Genomic DNA, 14,542 nt, shown 5'->3' on the forward strand with positions numbered 1-14,542 from the left:
TTTTTAAATAACCTTGTGAAAGAATCTGCAGTGGCTACAGAGCAAGTGTGCTTGCTTCTGCCTGGCTATCTATCACAGGAAATTTTGGGAGTCTGGACAGCTAAAGAATGTATGAATAAACCTTCCCTGTCTCCATTTCCCCACCACCACACTGCTCTTACACAAACTGACTGGCACAAAAGAGTGAAAAACAGAGATCCCGACAAACATATTTAGGATTCCTTTGTACAAAAGGATATGGCCCAGGAGTGTTTAAATAAGGAAGAGACAAGGTTAAAAACGGACCAGAGAACCCAGAAAAGCAACACTCCAGGTTCCACCAAACTCAACACTTTTAAGAAAGTCACAGTTGAGGATTTAATCTCTCTTTAATTTGCTCTTTCATCAGTGCCTGGGTATTGCTGTGTGTTTACTACATGCACAGCATTTCTGTAGTTTCCCAAAGAACGGCTGAAGTGAGTTCTGTACCCACCTCCTAGGGCTCAGAAGAGCACCCACTGAAGCAGCCCATGGGAAGTTCAGATTTCCTGGCAGCACCTTCAGCCACACAGAGACACCACCAGCACAAGCCCCTGCTAATATAACAAACCAGCAGCTCCAAAAGATCCCTTGGGGACGAGAGCTTTACCTGGCATAATACAAATGCACCTACACAGACTTAAGCAACACACTGCATTTTTAAAAAGCATAAAACAACAACATGTACCCCCTCCTCAATCCTTTAAAATTGGCACTGCAACTTTCAGAAAGGTCTGAACATATAACCTCAAAGAAAAGTTATTTAGGGATGTGATCTGCACTGGGCTGAGCAAGCCCATGGCCCCAGAACTGTTTGGTGTTTCAAGCCCAGCAAATGTGATCCTGCCAGAGTCAGATTTTGTCAGCAGTTGCCTTGTGCTAAACATCACACCTGCACCTAAAGGACTGGAATTACTGGCAAATGCTGACTTTTTTGCCACCACAGTTTTTGCTGTGCAAGAAACTCCAGGACTCTCTTGCTCCATCAAGCTTTCCATCACAAGGTGCTAGTGCAGCTTTGTTACCTGTCACTATGACAGACACAGAGTGGAAGCAGATGGACTGTTGCTGGTTCAGGTGTTGCACCTCAGGTGTGTGCGTGGAGCATGCAGATTCAGATCACAAAAGATGCTTCAGGTCGGTGGTCACCTCTCTTGAAGTTGCTTCAGTACTTGGGAGTATTCACACCACCTTCCCTTCCTTGGCTGAACAGGGATCTTCTCTTGCAAATAAGATGAAAAAGGAAGGTGTTTGCCCAGTGGAAGCAAGATCAGGTAACATGGGAAGAATACAGAAATGCTGCTGCCACTGTAGGAAGAAAATTCACATGGCCAAAGCTCAACTAGAGACAAAACTGGCCAGAACTATGGGGGAAATAAAAAAAGTTTTTTCAAATATATTAATGGCAAAAGGCAAATTAGAAATAACACTGATCCATTCCAGGATGAGGATGGTCACCTCACAATCAGGGACATGGCAGAGGTGTTGAATGTTTCTTTGCCTCTGTCTTCAGCACAGATGAAGGACCCAGGGGGTCTCAGTGCCCTGAGCTGGAGGACTGTGACAATGTTCAACTCCTAGTCAACCCCAAACCTCCAGATGGATGCCTACAAATCCATGGGGCCTCACGGGATTCAACTGAGAATCTTCAAGATGCTGCTGATGTCGTTGCAAAACCTCTCAATGATTTTTGAGCAGTCTTGGGAATCCAGAGGGGTTCCAGGTGACTGGAAGCTGACAAATGTCCCAGTCTTCAAGAACAAGGAGGACCCTGGAAGCCAGAGGCCTGTCAGTCTCACTTCAGTGCCCAGCCAAATCATGGAAAAGATGATTCTGGGAAGTACTGAAAAACACCTGGCTGATCCAGGAAAGCCAGTAGATGTCACCTTTTGGACTTCAGCAAAGCTGTGGATCTTGTCTCTCCCAGTGACCTTCTGGACAAACTGCCCAGCCCGCAGGTATTACCTGTGTTACATGATGGGTGAGCAACTGGCTCACATGTTGGACGCAAAGGGTGACAGTGCCTGAGGTGACACCAGGCTGGCACTGGTCACTAGTGGGCTTCTGCAGGACTCCATCCTCACCCCTGTGCTCTTCAACATCCTCACTAATGACCTGGATGCAGGACTGGAATATTAAGTTCGCCAACAACACTAAATTGGCAGGAGCTGTCAACTCCCTCAAGGGTAGAGAGGCCCCAACAAATTAGAGATGGGCAATCACCAACTGTGTGGAGTTTTAACAAGGGCAAGGGCTGGATTCTGCACTGGGATCCAGGCACTCCTGGTTGTGTGGACAGGCTGGGGAACGAGAGGCTGGAGAGCAGAGCTGTGGAAAGGGACCTGGGGGTCCGGGTTGGTGGCAAGCTGGATCTGAGACAGCACTGCCCTGGAGCCCAGAGGGCAAACCGTGTCCTTGGGGCATTGGGCCCAGCACTGCCAGCCAGGCAGGGGAGGGGATTGTCCTGCTCTGCTCTGCACTGGGGCAGCCTCACCTTCAGTGCTGGGGGCAGTTTTGGGAACCACAACATCTAACAGATATGAAGCCACTGGAGAGTGCCCAAAGGAGGCCACGAGGATGGTGAAGGCTCTTGAGGAGAAGCTGTATGAGGAGTGGCTGAGGTCACTTGGTTTGTTCAGCCTGGAGGAGACTGAAGTCAGGCCTCATCTGGGTCTTCAGCATCCTCACGAAGGACAGCAGAGGGGCAGGTACTGATCTCTTCACTCTTGTGACAAGGAAATGGCTGGAGCTGAGTGAGAGCAGGTTTAGGCTGGATATCACGAAGTTTTTCACCCAGAGGGTGGCTGGGCATTGGAACAGCCTCCCCAGGGCAATGGTCACAGCACTGAGCCTGTCTGAGTTCATGAAGTGTTTGGACAATGCTCTTGGGCACAGGGTGGGGTTCTTGGTTTCTGTGCAGGGCCAGGAGTTGAACTTGATGATCCTGATGGATTCTTTCCAAGTGCCTGTACTCCAGTACTGTATGAGACACATTCTTGGAAGCACCAGCCCTGACAGCAATGTTCTTCTGCAGCAAGGTAAGATCCAAGGACTCATTTTCCACAGCTCAGTTCTTGCAGAAGCTCATTTCTTCCTTGTTCTTCCCAAAATTCTGGTGTGAGATCCACCGGACGTTCCGACAGGCCAAAAGGGCCGGCGTTCCTTTCCTCAAGTGTACAGGACAACATGTAAACATATGACAGTGTCAAAGCAAGGCAGGCTTTTACATTTACCTGCTGGTTTTAAAAAGAGTTCTTTAAAAACTGACCGTTGTCTTCCTTGCCAGTTCCGTGACCCATTAAATACTTGGCATGTCCTTACCCACAGCTGGGTTCTAGTGCACTCACCCGGGGCGCAGAGGGGACAAAGCATTGCACAAAGGGCACAGTCGGGGCATTCCCCTACAGGTTATTCAGGAGCCAACCTCGGACAGCACGTAACGAAGGTGTCTGGATCGAGGAAGAGTGACACAAACTTAAGGAGCATGAGAATGGAAGCAGGAGGGGGTAGAACAGAGCTGGCTGGCTGCTAACGGAGCTTCGATGGGCAGCTGCCTCTGGGCAGGTGGTGCTATCCCTCACGGGTAGCTGCGGCCTCCACAAGATTCCCTAATCCTGTCAAAAAAAGTACAACTGCCTTTGAGCATTCCCCTTGTATCAGGGCACAAGATCCCAACATGCAGATTAATCTCAGGCTCATTTTTCCTCCAGCATTGTACAAGCAGGGTTAAGATTTCATGTTTGGAAGCGTTTCTAGCAACTAAGCCATCACACAGCTGGAACAGAACGCTCACCCACCCTCACAGAGTAAAACAATCAACATACAGGAGGAAGAACAGTGAAACCCAGAAAGTAAATGTTCTAGGGAAGGTGCTAATTTTGAATATTTAGGGTATTCATTTCGAAATTTGAATGGCAAATAATTTAAAAATGCACGTTTTTTTCAGAAGAATAGATCTGCATCGTGATCTGCATTTTTACAGCTTTCTTTTAAAACCAGGATCTGCATTAAGGTTTGTTCTTTCCTGCTGCTCATTCCCTGCCTGAAGTCACACTGGCTGTCAAAATGGCATTTGACAATGTCATAACAAGCAAATTGCGGAAACCTCCAGGGCAAAATAAGCAGTTAGTACAGCTCTCCCCAACCTTTAATGATGCTCTGTACTTGTAATTCAATTGTATTCAGTTATGAACAACTGCTGGAAATAAGAGAGCAATCTACAGGAGCACACAGGTCTTCAGGCAGTCCTCACACTGGGAAGTCAGGCTGGAATCATGCTGGAATATGGACTTCCTCAGGTAAATGACTGCTGCACACCTTCTTTAGCAAGCCACATACTAAGCCACCACAGCAGTTGCATCCATGCCAAACCTGGAGCATCCAAGAGCTCAAGAGCTGGCCAGCACTCTAATGCAGGCAGGCAGCCAATCCAGCAGCACTGGTTAACCAAGCTGCAAGGAATTTGCTTAAGAATTTTGGCAAGCCTCTGTTATATGAGAAAAATGCTTCATTTAGCAAAGAATGTTTAAGTTCTTCCCTGCAGTATACTCTCAGATTCCCAGTGTTCCACTGTTTTTAACCTGGCCTGTCCAGAGAACTGCTTTCCTCAGCAACTTTACCCTAAGAATATCTATCCTTGATTTTGCAATTTTCATGTTGCCTCCTTCCACACTGAAACTTGCTCAATATTTATGTATTTATTTATTTTAAATGTAAATACAGACATTTGGAAATTGGGATGAATTTTGCCTTTAACAGATAAAGCAGTGGAACAAACTAAAATAGACAAGGCAGCAGTAAGAGAAACTGTACAACTACTTGAAGGTTTTCTGTTTGAACAAGACATTGAAACCCAAGTGTTGCCTGATCATTTTTCATCTTTAACTGTTCACTATTAATTTAAGCTCTCTGAAGAGCAGTTAAAACATCCCACCTCTCCCATTAAACAAAGATAAAATCAAATCCTTTCATCTATTAAAAGAGACAACTAGGAAAAGTAATAAGACTGTTTATTAAATAAAACCCCTGATTAAAAAAAAATCAATAATCTTAGTTTTCTGTTTGGAACAATTAAAATAAGTCATGGAGGGAAGATACCACTGGTCAACTGTAAGGAATCCCTTGCTCTCCATCCCTCTCTGCCGTGGAATCCCCTATCTGAAGTGTGCCAGCTTTCCCTTGTATTGTCCTGTGCTTGTTTAAAAGCAACGGCTGCCCGGGGTCACCTGGAGGAGCTGCGCTCTTTGCTCACGCAGTCGTCCTGGGAAGTCGTGTCCCCGTTGCCCATCATCCCGCACGTCCTCCGCTTCTTCCTGCGGTGCATCATCCCCTCTGTCTCGGAGCCAGAGTCACACTGAAGGATGGAAAGATGAAACCACAATTCAGAGCAACCCTGAGCTCAAAGAATGTGCTGTTTTAGGTTTGACACAACAAGGAAATTTTAAATTAAGCATTGAAAAATCAGGAACAGAAACGTTCTTGGATTTCATGACTGGCTAAAGGTGACTTGAGGCAAGACAATGAATGTGTTCCTAGAGGGACCTCATCTTCCAATAGAAGACTCTGGTTTCTGAAGGATTTAGGTGTTGAGAAGAGTCCTGTGTCATAACTGGCCTGTTCTGGATTTTTTTTTCCCTCTCCCAAGTTTTAGAACATTCATTCTGCAGCCATTTTCAACAAGCTAAATGAGTGACAGATTTATATATAGGCAGACATGGATCAAACAGAATGAATACATTTAGCAATGTGAAGAGAGGCTCCAGCAAACAGAACCTGCTAAGATCACAGGCTCCTCCACCATGCAGATTGGTTTAGCTGCTTTCCTTTAATTTATTCCATATGGCATGAATATAAGGATGAAGGCACACATGATCAGATATGGAAAAACAATGTAATAGCAGAACATGGATCACCTATTGCAGTAGAAAGCATTACCTCTGAATCAGAGTCGGAGGAGCTGGAACTTGATGAACTGGAAGAATCACTAGAACTGTCAGAAGCAATACCAGTAGATTCCTGCAGGTCAACTGAATCAGCCAAGGCTGCCAATTCAGGATGTTCCTGCTTTAGGATCCTAAATACAGTTGAAATTCCAGGGTTAGCCTTTGAATTGTAACACTGCACATTAGTGAATATTTGTAGGTTTTGTTTTCAATGGAGAATATACAAAGAGAGCTACTGAATCTCTTACCTGTACCATTTCCGTGACAGTTTAGGTCTCCCTCTTACTGTCTTGTGCCACACCACTGGGAAGTTGGTACAGCTGGCAAAGTTTTGTGTGATGGCAATAGTTGTGTCAAGATTGAGAACTACGTGCCACCAGCCACCTAAAACACAACACCAGTGATCATTGGTGGCTGCATGGCAGAGAGCAAGTTCAACAACAGCCAAGAACACCTCTCCCACAGTGCAGGTGGAACTGGACCTTATCTCCCAAGCCCAGGTGAGTTTTCCAACACATCATCTTTCCTGTCTTACTTCAGCTTCCACCCCAGTGCCTGACAGGTTCTTGTTACAGAAGGCAGCTCCATGCTCTGACCAAATTACCCAGCTCACACACGGGACTGAAGATGTGACCTGACAGCACCACGCTGGCTGCTGACAGTTTATTTAACAGCAGCAGCCATTGTAACCCAGACAGCACAGAGCCCTTTCTGTTCAGCTGCAGAACACTTTCCACGCTGATTTTGCAAAGTTCTTATGACTACAGACTAACCTTTCATTTAAAAATAGATGCAAAATTGTTTCTCCACACAGGATAAAAATAGTGGAGTTCTTACAACCCACTCAGAGCCTCAGAAAAGACTGAGGGAACAGTTTAATGGAACCCGACAGCTACAAACTCTTAACAGAAGGTACACTCAGGAGTCACTAATAAGTGCCAAGACAATCACAAGGCACCCTTCACACACCAAGTCAGCTGGATGTTAGAGACAAGCAATGTGGACAGAAACTATGGGCTGTGCTGCACATAAATGATGCAAGACTCTGAGGTTATGATCTGGTACTGAACTCACCTCACCCCCACTGAAAATGAGCACACAGTATGCAGCCACTCAGAGGGAAGGGCATCTTAAGCAAAGCTTTATTTAGCTTTTGATTTCAAATGCAAGATGAAGCATAATCACAGAGAGGTGGGTGGAAGGTGTCAGTGCCTTTAATTACTTCGTTTCCCACAGCTAAGAAAAATTCATATCCAAAATTCAGCCACGAATTTGCTCCAGCATGTATAAACTCAAATATTTTTGTTTAGAGTTACTGGGGCTCAAATACCTCTATTATTTTATGCCCTGACAGCTTTCTATTACTGCAATTTAGTTCAGATTACATTCCTGTGATGCTGCAATGCAAATCCCACTTGTTTTGCCATCTGTATCACATGCAATCCCATGTCACAGGTCATACACGTTTTGTGACATTCAGGAAGTAACTGAATAGTCTCAAAATGAGCTCAGTTTGGTTTGTAAGAAATGGGCCATATAAGAGAAAGGGGAAATGTTCCCTTCATCTCTATTACACAGGAATGTTACAAATATGCTTTTTTTTCTCCCAGATTTCCTTCCTGGAGAGATTTGCACATACCTGGCACAAAGACTGTCTCTCCTGGCTTCTGTAAGACTTCCAGGGGTTTGAACTCGGGGGGCCAGGTGGGAAGCTGTGTGCGAGGATAGATGACATTGAACCAGGTGATGGCCTCGTCCTGCTGGTTCCCTCCCTCTTCCCGTGTCACTTTGATCAGCTCTCTGGGAGTGCTGGTTGGGAACAGGCACCAACGCTTATGTCCCTGGACTAAGGCATTCCATGCACTAGTTCCCAAGGGATCGATGTGAATTCCTGTTCCAGAACGAGGTGGGCCCATCACAAACCATCTGCATGGGGGGGGGGGGGGGGGGAAGAAAAATGTTTTAGTCATAGAGCAGGCAGGTAACTCCCTTTCTTCATGTTAGACAGAGAATTACAGCAGTTCATTGCACATTCAGTTAGAAATTAAAGTAACTACAGTTCCTTCATTTACATTCTTGATTTTGTTAAGTTCACACTGCAGCAAAAGGACATAACAGGAATTTAACTTAAAAACCAATATCAATCGGGACAGGAATGACTGTGGGATAAGTAAGAGATTACTTTTTCATATGTCATAACTGTATTTTGTTTTAAACAATTCTTTAGTAAAATGGTGATTTCACAGTTTATGAGCATGATTAAGTCCCAACAGCCCATGCTGGGACGCTTCCTAGGCAGGAAGATTCTCCTACAGTTTTCTAAAACTTGCTGCTCAAACAGATCAGAACTGCAGAACAATGAGGAACAAAAGGCACCAACAAGGAACAGAACAAGTTATGCAACTCCAGCCTCTCTCTGTGCCTTCTGTTCATTCACAAGAGGCTTTTCATTCCAACACTTAACTACATGGAGCTTATTCTCCAGTGACCACTCAGGATTTGAGGTTTATATTCCCCCTGCCCATTTACAAGGTTTATTTCTCCCAGTGGAGAACTTTATCCACTGTACGTGTTTAACTGCAGCAGCACCTTCAACTGCTCATTTCCCTGGAACAGAGCAGTAAGACCAACTACACCAGAAAAAGCACTGTGAGGTGACTTCATACCAGGCATGAAGAGGAAAAAATGACAATAATTGTTTCACTGGCAGCAGAGAGTGCAGAAACTAAAGAACCAACACACTCCCTCCATGGTGCAGTGACAGCCAGGAGATGCCCAGCAAGAGGAATGCAAAGGTTCAGAAAATACAGCAAGTTCTCCATCTCCCCTTTCCAGTGCAGGTGTAAATCAAGCTGCTTTTGAAGGATGATTGGTCAGCATCAATTGTAGGACAGTAAAGTTTGATTATCAAGCTCCTTTGTTCCTGCTTCACAAAGGAGCTGTAAATAAGCAGGTGTTTGCCATTTCGAGTGCCAATTCACTGTTTAGATTTATATTATGCTTAGAAAGCTGATTCAACTACAGGTAGAACAGTCAAGGCTTTCATTAAGAAATCAGAAAAAATTATACACATGAAGGTCTGTCTGGTACAGACATGTGTACTGTTCAAATACCCTTTTTCTGACAATAACCTGAATATACACACACAAAGAAGGCTTTAAAACCCTTATTAAGCAACACTGTCATTTGCCAGCACCTTCCTCCAAATATTTAACTTACAATGAACAAAACGCAGTTTGCCTCAAGACATTAAATTTACCATTAAACACTTCACAACTCCTAAATTCAATGTGAAAGCAAACCCCAGGCCCCTTCCCCAAATTAAAATAGCTGCTTCAGTAAATGGCTTCCAAAAATGACTGTCTTTAAAATAAAGAGGAACAATGCAAATAAAAATGTCCTAAACAGCACCAGCTTTTCTTTTAAGGTCTCCACACTGTCACACACCTCTCAATCCAGAAATCAACCTGTACAGGTCATATCCTCCTCATACAATTAACTCCACTTTCTGTCAGATTTTCAATTATGCTCTAAAAGTACTGCACACTTATTTCTGTACCTAGATGAACCCTCTAACTCCAGGAGACATTACTGTGCTCTCGTGCATCACTCAGCTCTCAAAAGACCTCAACAGCCTGAAAAATATCCACATTTCCCAGAAAAAAATCCAAGAAGTTGGATACCACGATCACAAGCAAGGAGCTCAGCATGTGCCTGTAGGTGGGGAGGGTGTGGGGGAAAAGAGAGCAAAATAAATGAATCAGTACCAGATTCTCTCATTCACCTCTAACTTGGGTAAATGCTCTCTAGTTCATTAAGTGTATGCAGTTTCTACTATACCCAGTGTGGTTTTGTGTTCGATCACAGTGTTGTATGTTCTTAGAAGAGAATTATGAAAAGCACTGCAAAAACACCTCGATCTCAAATGGAACCAGGTTCTTGTTTCATTCCTGCAAAAGCACAACTGGACTACAGACACATGAGAGAGTGCAGAGGAAAGTGCCATTACTCATGAGCTCTTGCTCAATTTTATTTAAATAAACCACATCAGAGCCTCATGTCACTCAAAGGGCAATGGGCATTGTCTGACAATTATAATGCCACTGTAAAGACTTTAATTACTTGGGAGGGTTCAACTTCAGCTCATACTGCTATGAAGTGCCATAGTAACATAGATAAAAATGGCTTTTTTATCGAGAAGCCCAAATACAAGGTTGCTGCATTTGCATTTATGAATTAAATGTCATTCCACCCTCTTCCAAAGTGAAGCAAAAATAAATTAAGACTTGAAAAGGCTACAGAGATGTGAAATATTGTTCTCTCTCAAAATCATTTGAAGGGGAGCTAAGAACTAGTGCCCACATTAGATCCTAATCTAACTCAAGATCTTTACTTTAAAAGGAGTGGCTCGTAATGAAACACAATTCCACACTGTACATAAGCCACTGGTGCAAAACCCAGGAGCTGTTCCTGAGGTATTTAAAATTTGAACCCTAGAAGGCATACACAGGAAGAAACTGATCCTTATAGCTCTCAGTAACTATGCAATTTTTGAAAAAAACCTAAGAAGTGATGTAAACTGACTTAGTAGAACAAATTTAAAAGAACTCCTACACCATAAACCTGTAGCAACACTGGTGGCAGAAGGAGAAATTATGATATAGATCTGCCCTTCTCTCCTACAGGATTACAGATGTAGACTCACTTCAGAGATGATGTAAAACCATCTCTTTTTTATGTGAGACAATCCCAGGTATTTAGGAACGACCAATGAGCTGGAAAATACGCAGTTTTGCCTCGCCAGTCACTCTACCTGTAGGGCGGCCTCCGTTTCTCCCCTGCATACTGAAAGAGATCATCAGTGAAGAATTTGGGGACTTTGTAGTCCTCCAGGAGCTTCCTTCGCTTGGGATGCTCTCCATAGCTGCTGTCAAAGATGTAGAGGGGGCTGTCATCACGCGTGGTTTCCATGTACTCGATATAATATTTCATCTTCATCTTCACAGAGTAACCATCGTTGTCCTCCCCACATTTGAACTTCTGGTTCCTGTACTTGCGTTTCAGCCGCTCCAGCGTCCACTTCTCCTGGGCAGACCAGCCCACCTGAGCGTTCAGCAACACCACGGGCTTGTAAGGCTTTTCATATCGCTCAACAAACTCCTCCACTGTTAACTGGAGTGCATCTGCCCTCTCCACGTTATCCTGTGAAACCAAGGGAGGAAAGCAGGACAGATATGAGGACAGACTGACGTCCTAGGACTGCGCTTGCCTGTGGGGGAGCTTCACACATATCCTTTGCTCCACACACCACGAGGGTATGGAGCTGCCTCTGCGCTATTTTAAGCTCCCCGAGGCTGCAGCCCCGTTTCTCCTGGCCCGCTCCCTGCACACATCAGTGACACCGGCCGCTCGAAGCCTTTGGCACTGCTCCGCACCGAGGCGGCTCCCCGGGCAGCGAGGCCACCCTGCCCTTTCGGCTGACACATCCCTGCTGCATTTCGCTCCGTCGGGACACCGGGAAGCGCTCCTGGGAATTACGCGGATGCCCGCTCCACCCCGGCGGGCCCCGACCTTCCCACACGCCTCGCCACGTGGAGGGAAGAAAGTCCCGTCCCTCACCGAACCTCTCCCTCCCGACAGCTCTGAGGCAACCCCAGCCTCAGGAAAAGGCCCCTTCCCGCTTCCCATCAGACGTCCCGCAGCTCCCCCTTCACCTCAGGCATTCCCAATCTCCTCAATCGCCTCCTCCATCCCTGTCCCCTCAGGGCTCTCCTGTGCCAGTCGTGTCCCCACCCCACTTCCCTCAGCCCCCCCACCCCGTTCCCCTCAGGTCCTTCTCCCGTTCCCCGCAGGACTCGCTCAGCCGCGCCCCTCTCCATTCCCCCTTCCCACCCTTTCGTTCCTCATCCCCTTCTTTCCCCTCCGCCCGGCGCACCTTGCACGCGGTGGGGCTGAGGGGGAAGGTCTCGCAGTAGTTGTGACGGGTCCAGTCCAGCGAGTCCTTCAGCTCGGGCCGGGCGCTGCGCTTCGCCTCACGGATGCGCTTCTTGCTCTTGTGATTCATGGCGGCGGCGCTGGGGGCCGTCACCGCCCGCCGCTCCCGGCCCGACCCTGATCCCAATCCCGATCCCGGTCCCGCTCCGGCCGCACCTTCCAGAAATTTCACCCCGTGCCGCCGCTGCCGCCGCGGGCCCTCCCCCGCCGCACTCCCATTGGCCGGCTGCACCTCGGCTTCCGCCACGCCTCGGCGCTGATTGGCCGAGACTGGGGAAGCGGCGCCCCCGCGCCGCCATGTTGAGGAAGGGCAGAGCGGGCGGCACGGAGGCAGCGGGGGCGCCGGGCGCCCTTGGCCGCGTAATCCCGCGGCCGCTCGGGGAACCCACCGCCGCCCTCCCCGCGGCGGACCCGCGCTCTGCTCTTGCTGCTCCCCTGACAGTGGTGGGCCGACCGCGCGTCACCCGGTTTCCTTCCTTCTCCAGGAAGCGGCCCGCGAAGGCGCCCGCCCCGCCCCGGCGGGGCAGCGGCGCGGGCGGGAGCGGCCCGGTTTAACCGCGCCCCCCGGGGGAGGCCGCGGCTAGGTGAGCCGCTCTTCGCCATCAGCGCCCGCGGCGGCGCCCCGAGTGACGTCACGCCGGGAGGAGGCGCCGATTGGCCGGCGCGGCCTGGCCCCGACACGTGTCCGCTTGCGATTGGTCCATGGCGGAGCCGCGGCGGCAGCGCGCGCGGCGGTACCGTTTCGAGGAGGGTCCGGCGGCGCTGGCCGTGCGCGTGCCCGAGGTACCGGGGGCAGCCGGGACATGGGGAATGGCGGGAGCTCCCGGGACCCTGGCACAGCGCCTCGGCCCGTGTCTTGCAGGTGCTGGACTCGCAGTACGGCATGTACGTGTGGCCCTGCGCCGTGGTCCTGGCCCAATACGTGTGGGCACACAGGCGGAGCCTGCCCGGCAAGCGAGTGCTGGAGGTACTGCCCGCTCCCCGCCCGGAACCCGCTTTCGTGACCCCCGGGCTTCACGAACACGCTGTGCTTTCAGATCGGTGCCGGTGTGAGTCTCCCCGGCGTGGTGGCCGCTAGGTGCGGTGCCCAGGTGATCCTGTCGGACAGCGAGGAGCTGCCCCAGTGCCTGCAGAGCTGTCGCAGCAGCTGCATCATGAACCGCCTGCCGCACGTACCCGTCCTCGGCCTCACCTGGGGCCGCGTGTCACCAGAGCTGCTCTCTCTAGCGCCCATAGACATTATTTTAGGCTCAGATGTCTTTTTTGACCCCAAAGGTACGTTAATGCTCTTAGGTATCTTTGGTTTGTGACTGCAAGGAGTTCGTGTCCAAGTAGTGCTGGGAACTGTGTCAATAGATCAGGTGGCACTGTGCTACTGACCTTGTTACTCCAGGGTAATTCTAGTTTAGAGCTGTCATAAATGCAGCTGAGGCTGTGGGAATAGAAGATGAAATAAATAACCAAGTCCCTTCATGCCATGCTTGGGTCTCTCACACAGTCACTGTGCTTGCATTGATTTGTAATCACCATTACATAGAACCAGGCCTTTATCCACAGCTGGAATCCAGAGACTAACCCAGACTGCTTTATCCCCCCAAACTCCACAGACTTTGAAGATATTTTAACTACAATTTACTTCTTGTTGGAGAAGAACCCACAGGCTCAATTCTGGACAACTTACCAAGTCCGAAGGTAAATTTTTATGTATTTAAAAGTCAAATTTTAACTCTAGTCTCAGCTGTGGATGAGCATTAGCTCCTCTGTAGCACCACCACTGTGACTCAGAAAAGCTCTTTATTGTGAGTCAGGCTGCTATTTGCCCAGTAAACCCTGGAGGTAATAAAATCTAAAAACAATCCAAGAATCACCAATTTGCTGTTAGAAACCCGGCTATGTTGTACCAGTTTGGTGACAGCCTGCTCGTTTTTCTGTAGCAGTGATAACCCTGGGCTAGGTTTTCACTCGTTTCCTCCCCTCAGTGCTGACTGGTCTATCGAGGCTCTGCTCTACAAATGGAAGCTGAAGAGCACCCACGTTCCTCTGCATTCCTTTGGTGCAGACAAAGAGCACTTGGCCAGCTCCTCTATGCCAGGAAGACACACAATCGAAATGATGATCATCTCACTAGCACACTCAGAGGGCACTTCAGTTTATTCCACTTTAGATTTCAGTACAAGGTGATACTCGGCTGTTCACTGCAGCACAGAGCTGCAGAGAACAGTCCTGGTTACAGCAAACCTCATGGATATTTTGGGGAAGCAGCAATTCTCAAAACATGCAGTGTAAAAATAAAGCTGTTTGGTTTTCTAGCTCTGGCTTTTGAGAAATTTGTGTTCCTCCCCCAAGTCCGTGGAATAGTTCAGAGCCTCAATTCCATCATGTAAGCCACTGCACAACAGAGTTTAATAACCTGGAAATCCACAAGATCCAACCTAAATCCACAACTTCAGCTATGAAAAGGTAACTGCACTCTTAAAAAAACATCCCTGTAAGGTCCCTTTCCCAGGACTGAGAACCCTTCCCAAAGATCCACATACAAAAGCCAGCCCCTCTGTTGGTAAATGAGTGTGTGGAGACTATGCTAACCT

General features: G+C 47.9%; 2 protein-coding genes across 2 annotated transcripts; one reads left to right on the forward strand and one right to left on the reverse strand.

The window, feature by feature from the left end:
- Positions 1 to 349: 349 nt before the first annotated feature.
- JMJD6 (jumonji domain containing 6, arginine demethylase and lysine hydroxylase) lies at positions 350 to 12,121 on the reverse strand. Its single transcript, XM_014889178.2, has 7 exons — positions 11,896 to 12,121; positions 10,774 to 11,162; positions 7,600 to 7,886; positions 6,209 to 6,344; positions 5,953 to 6,091; positions 5,244 to 5,371; positions 350 to 3,632 (listed from the first exon to the last, which is right to left on the reverse strand). Exons 1-7 carry the CDS (start codon positions 12,022 to 12,024, stop codon positions 3,596 to 3,598), a joined length of 1,245 nt encoding a protein of 414 aa, XP_014744664.1. The 5' UTR covers positions 12,025 to 12,121; the 3' UTR covers positions 350 to 3,595.
- A 145-nt stretch (positions 12,122 to 12,266) lies between these two features.
- On the forward strand, positions 12,267 to 14,263 carry METTL23 (methyltransferase 23, arginine). The gene is made up of 5 exons (XM_014889177.2): positions 12,267 to 12,737; positions 12,817 to 12,921; positions 12,992 to 13,229; positions 13,562 to 13,646; positions 13,934 to 14,263. Exons 1-5 carry the CDS (start codon positions 12,657 to 12,659, stop codon positions 14,133 to 14,135), a joined length of 711 nt encoding a protein of 236 aa, XP_014744663.2. The 5' UTR covers positions 12,267 to 12,656; the 3' UTR covers positions 14,136 to 14,263.
- The last annotated feature ends 279 nt before the right edge of the window (positions 14,264 to 14,542 follow it).

Source organism: Sturnus vulgaris, chromosome 20 (assembly GCF_052056855.1).
Source record: "Sturnus vulgaris isolate bStuVul1 chromosome 20, bStuVul1.hap1, whole genome shotgun sequence".
Lineage (NCBI taxonomy): Eukaryota > Metazoa > Chordata > Aves > Passeriformes > Sturnidae > Sturnus > Sturnus vulgaris.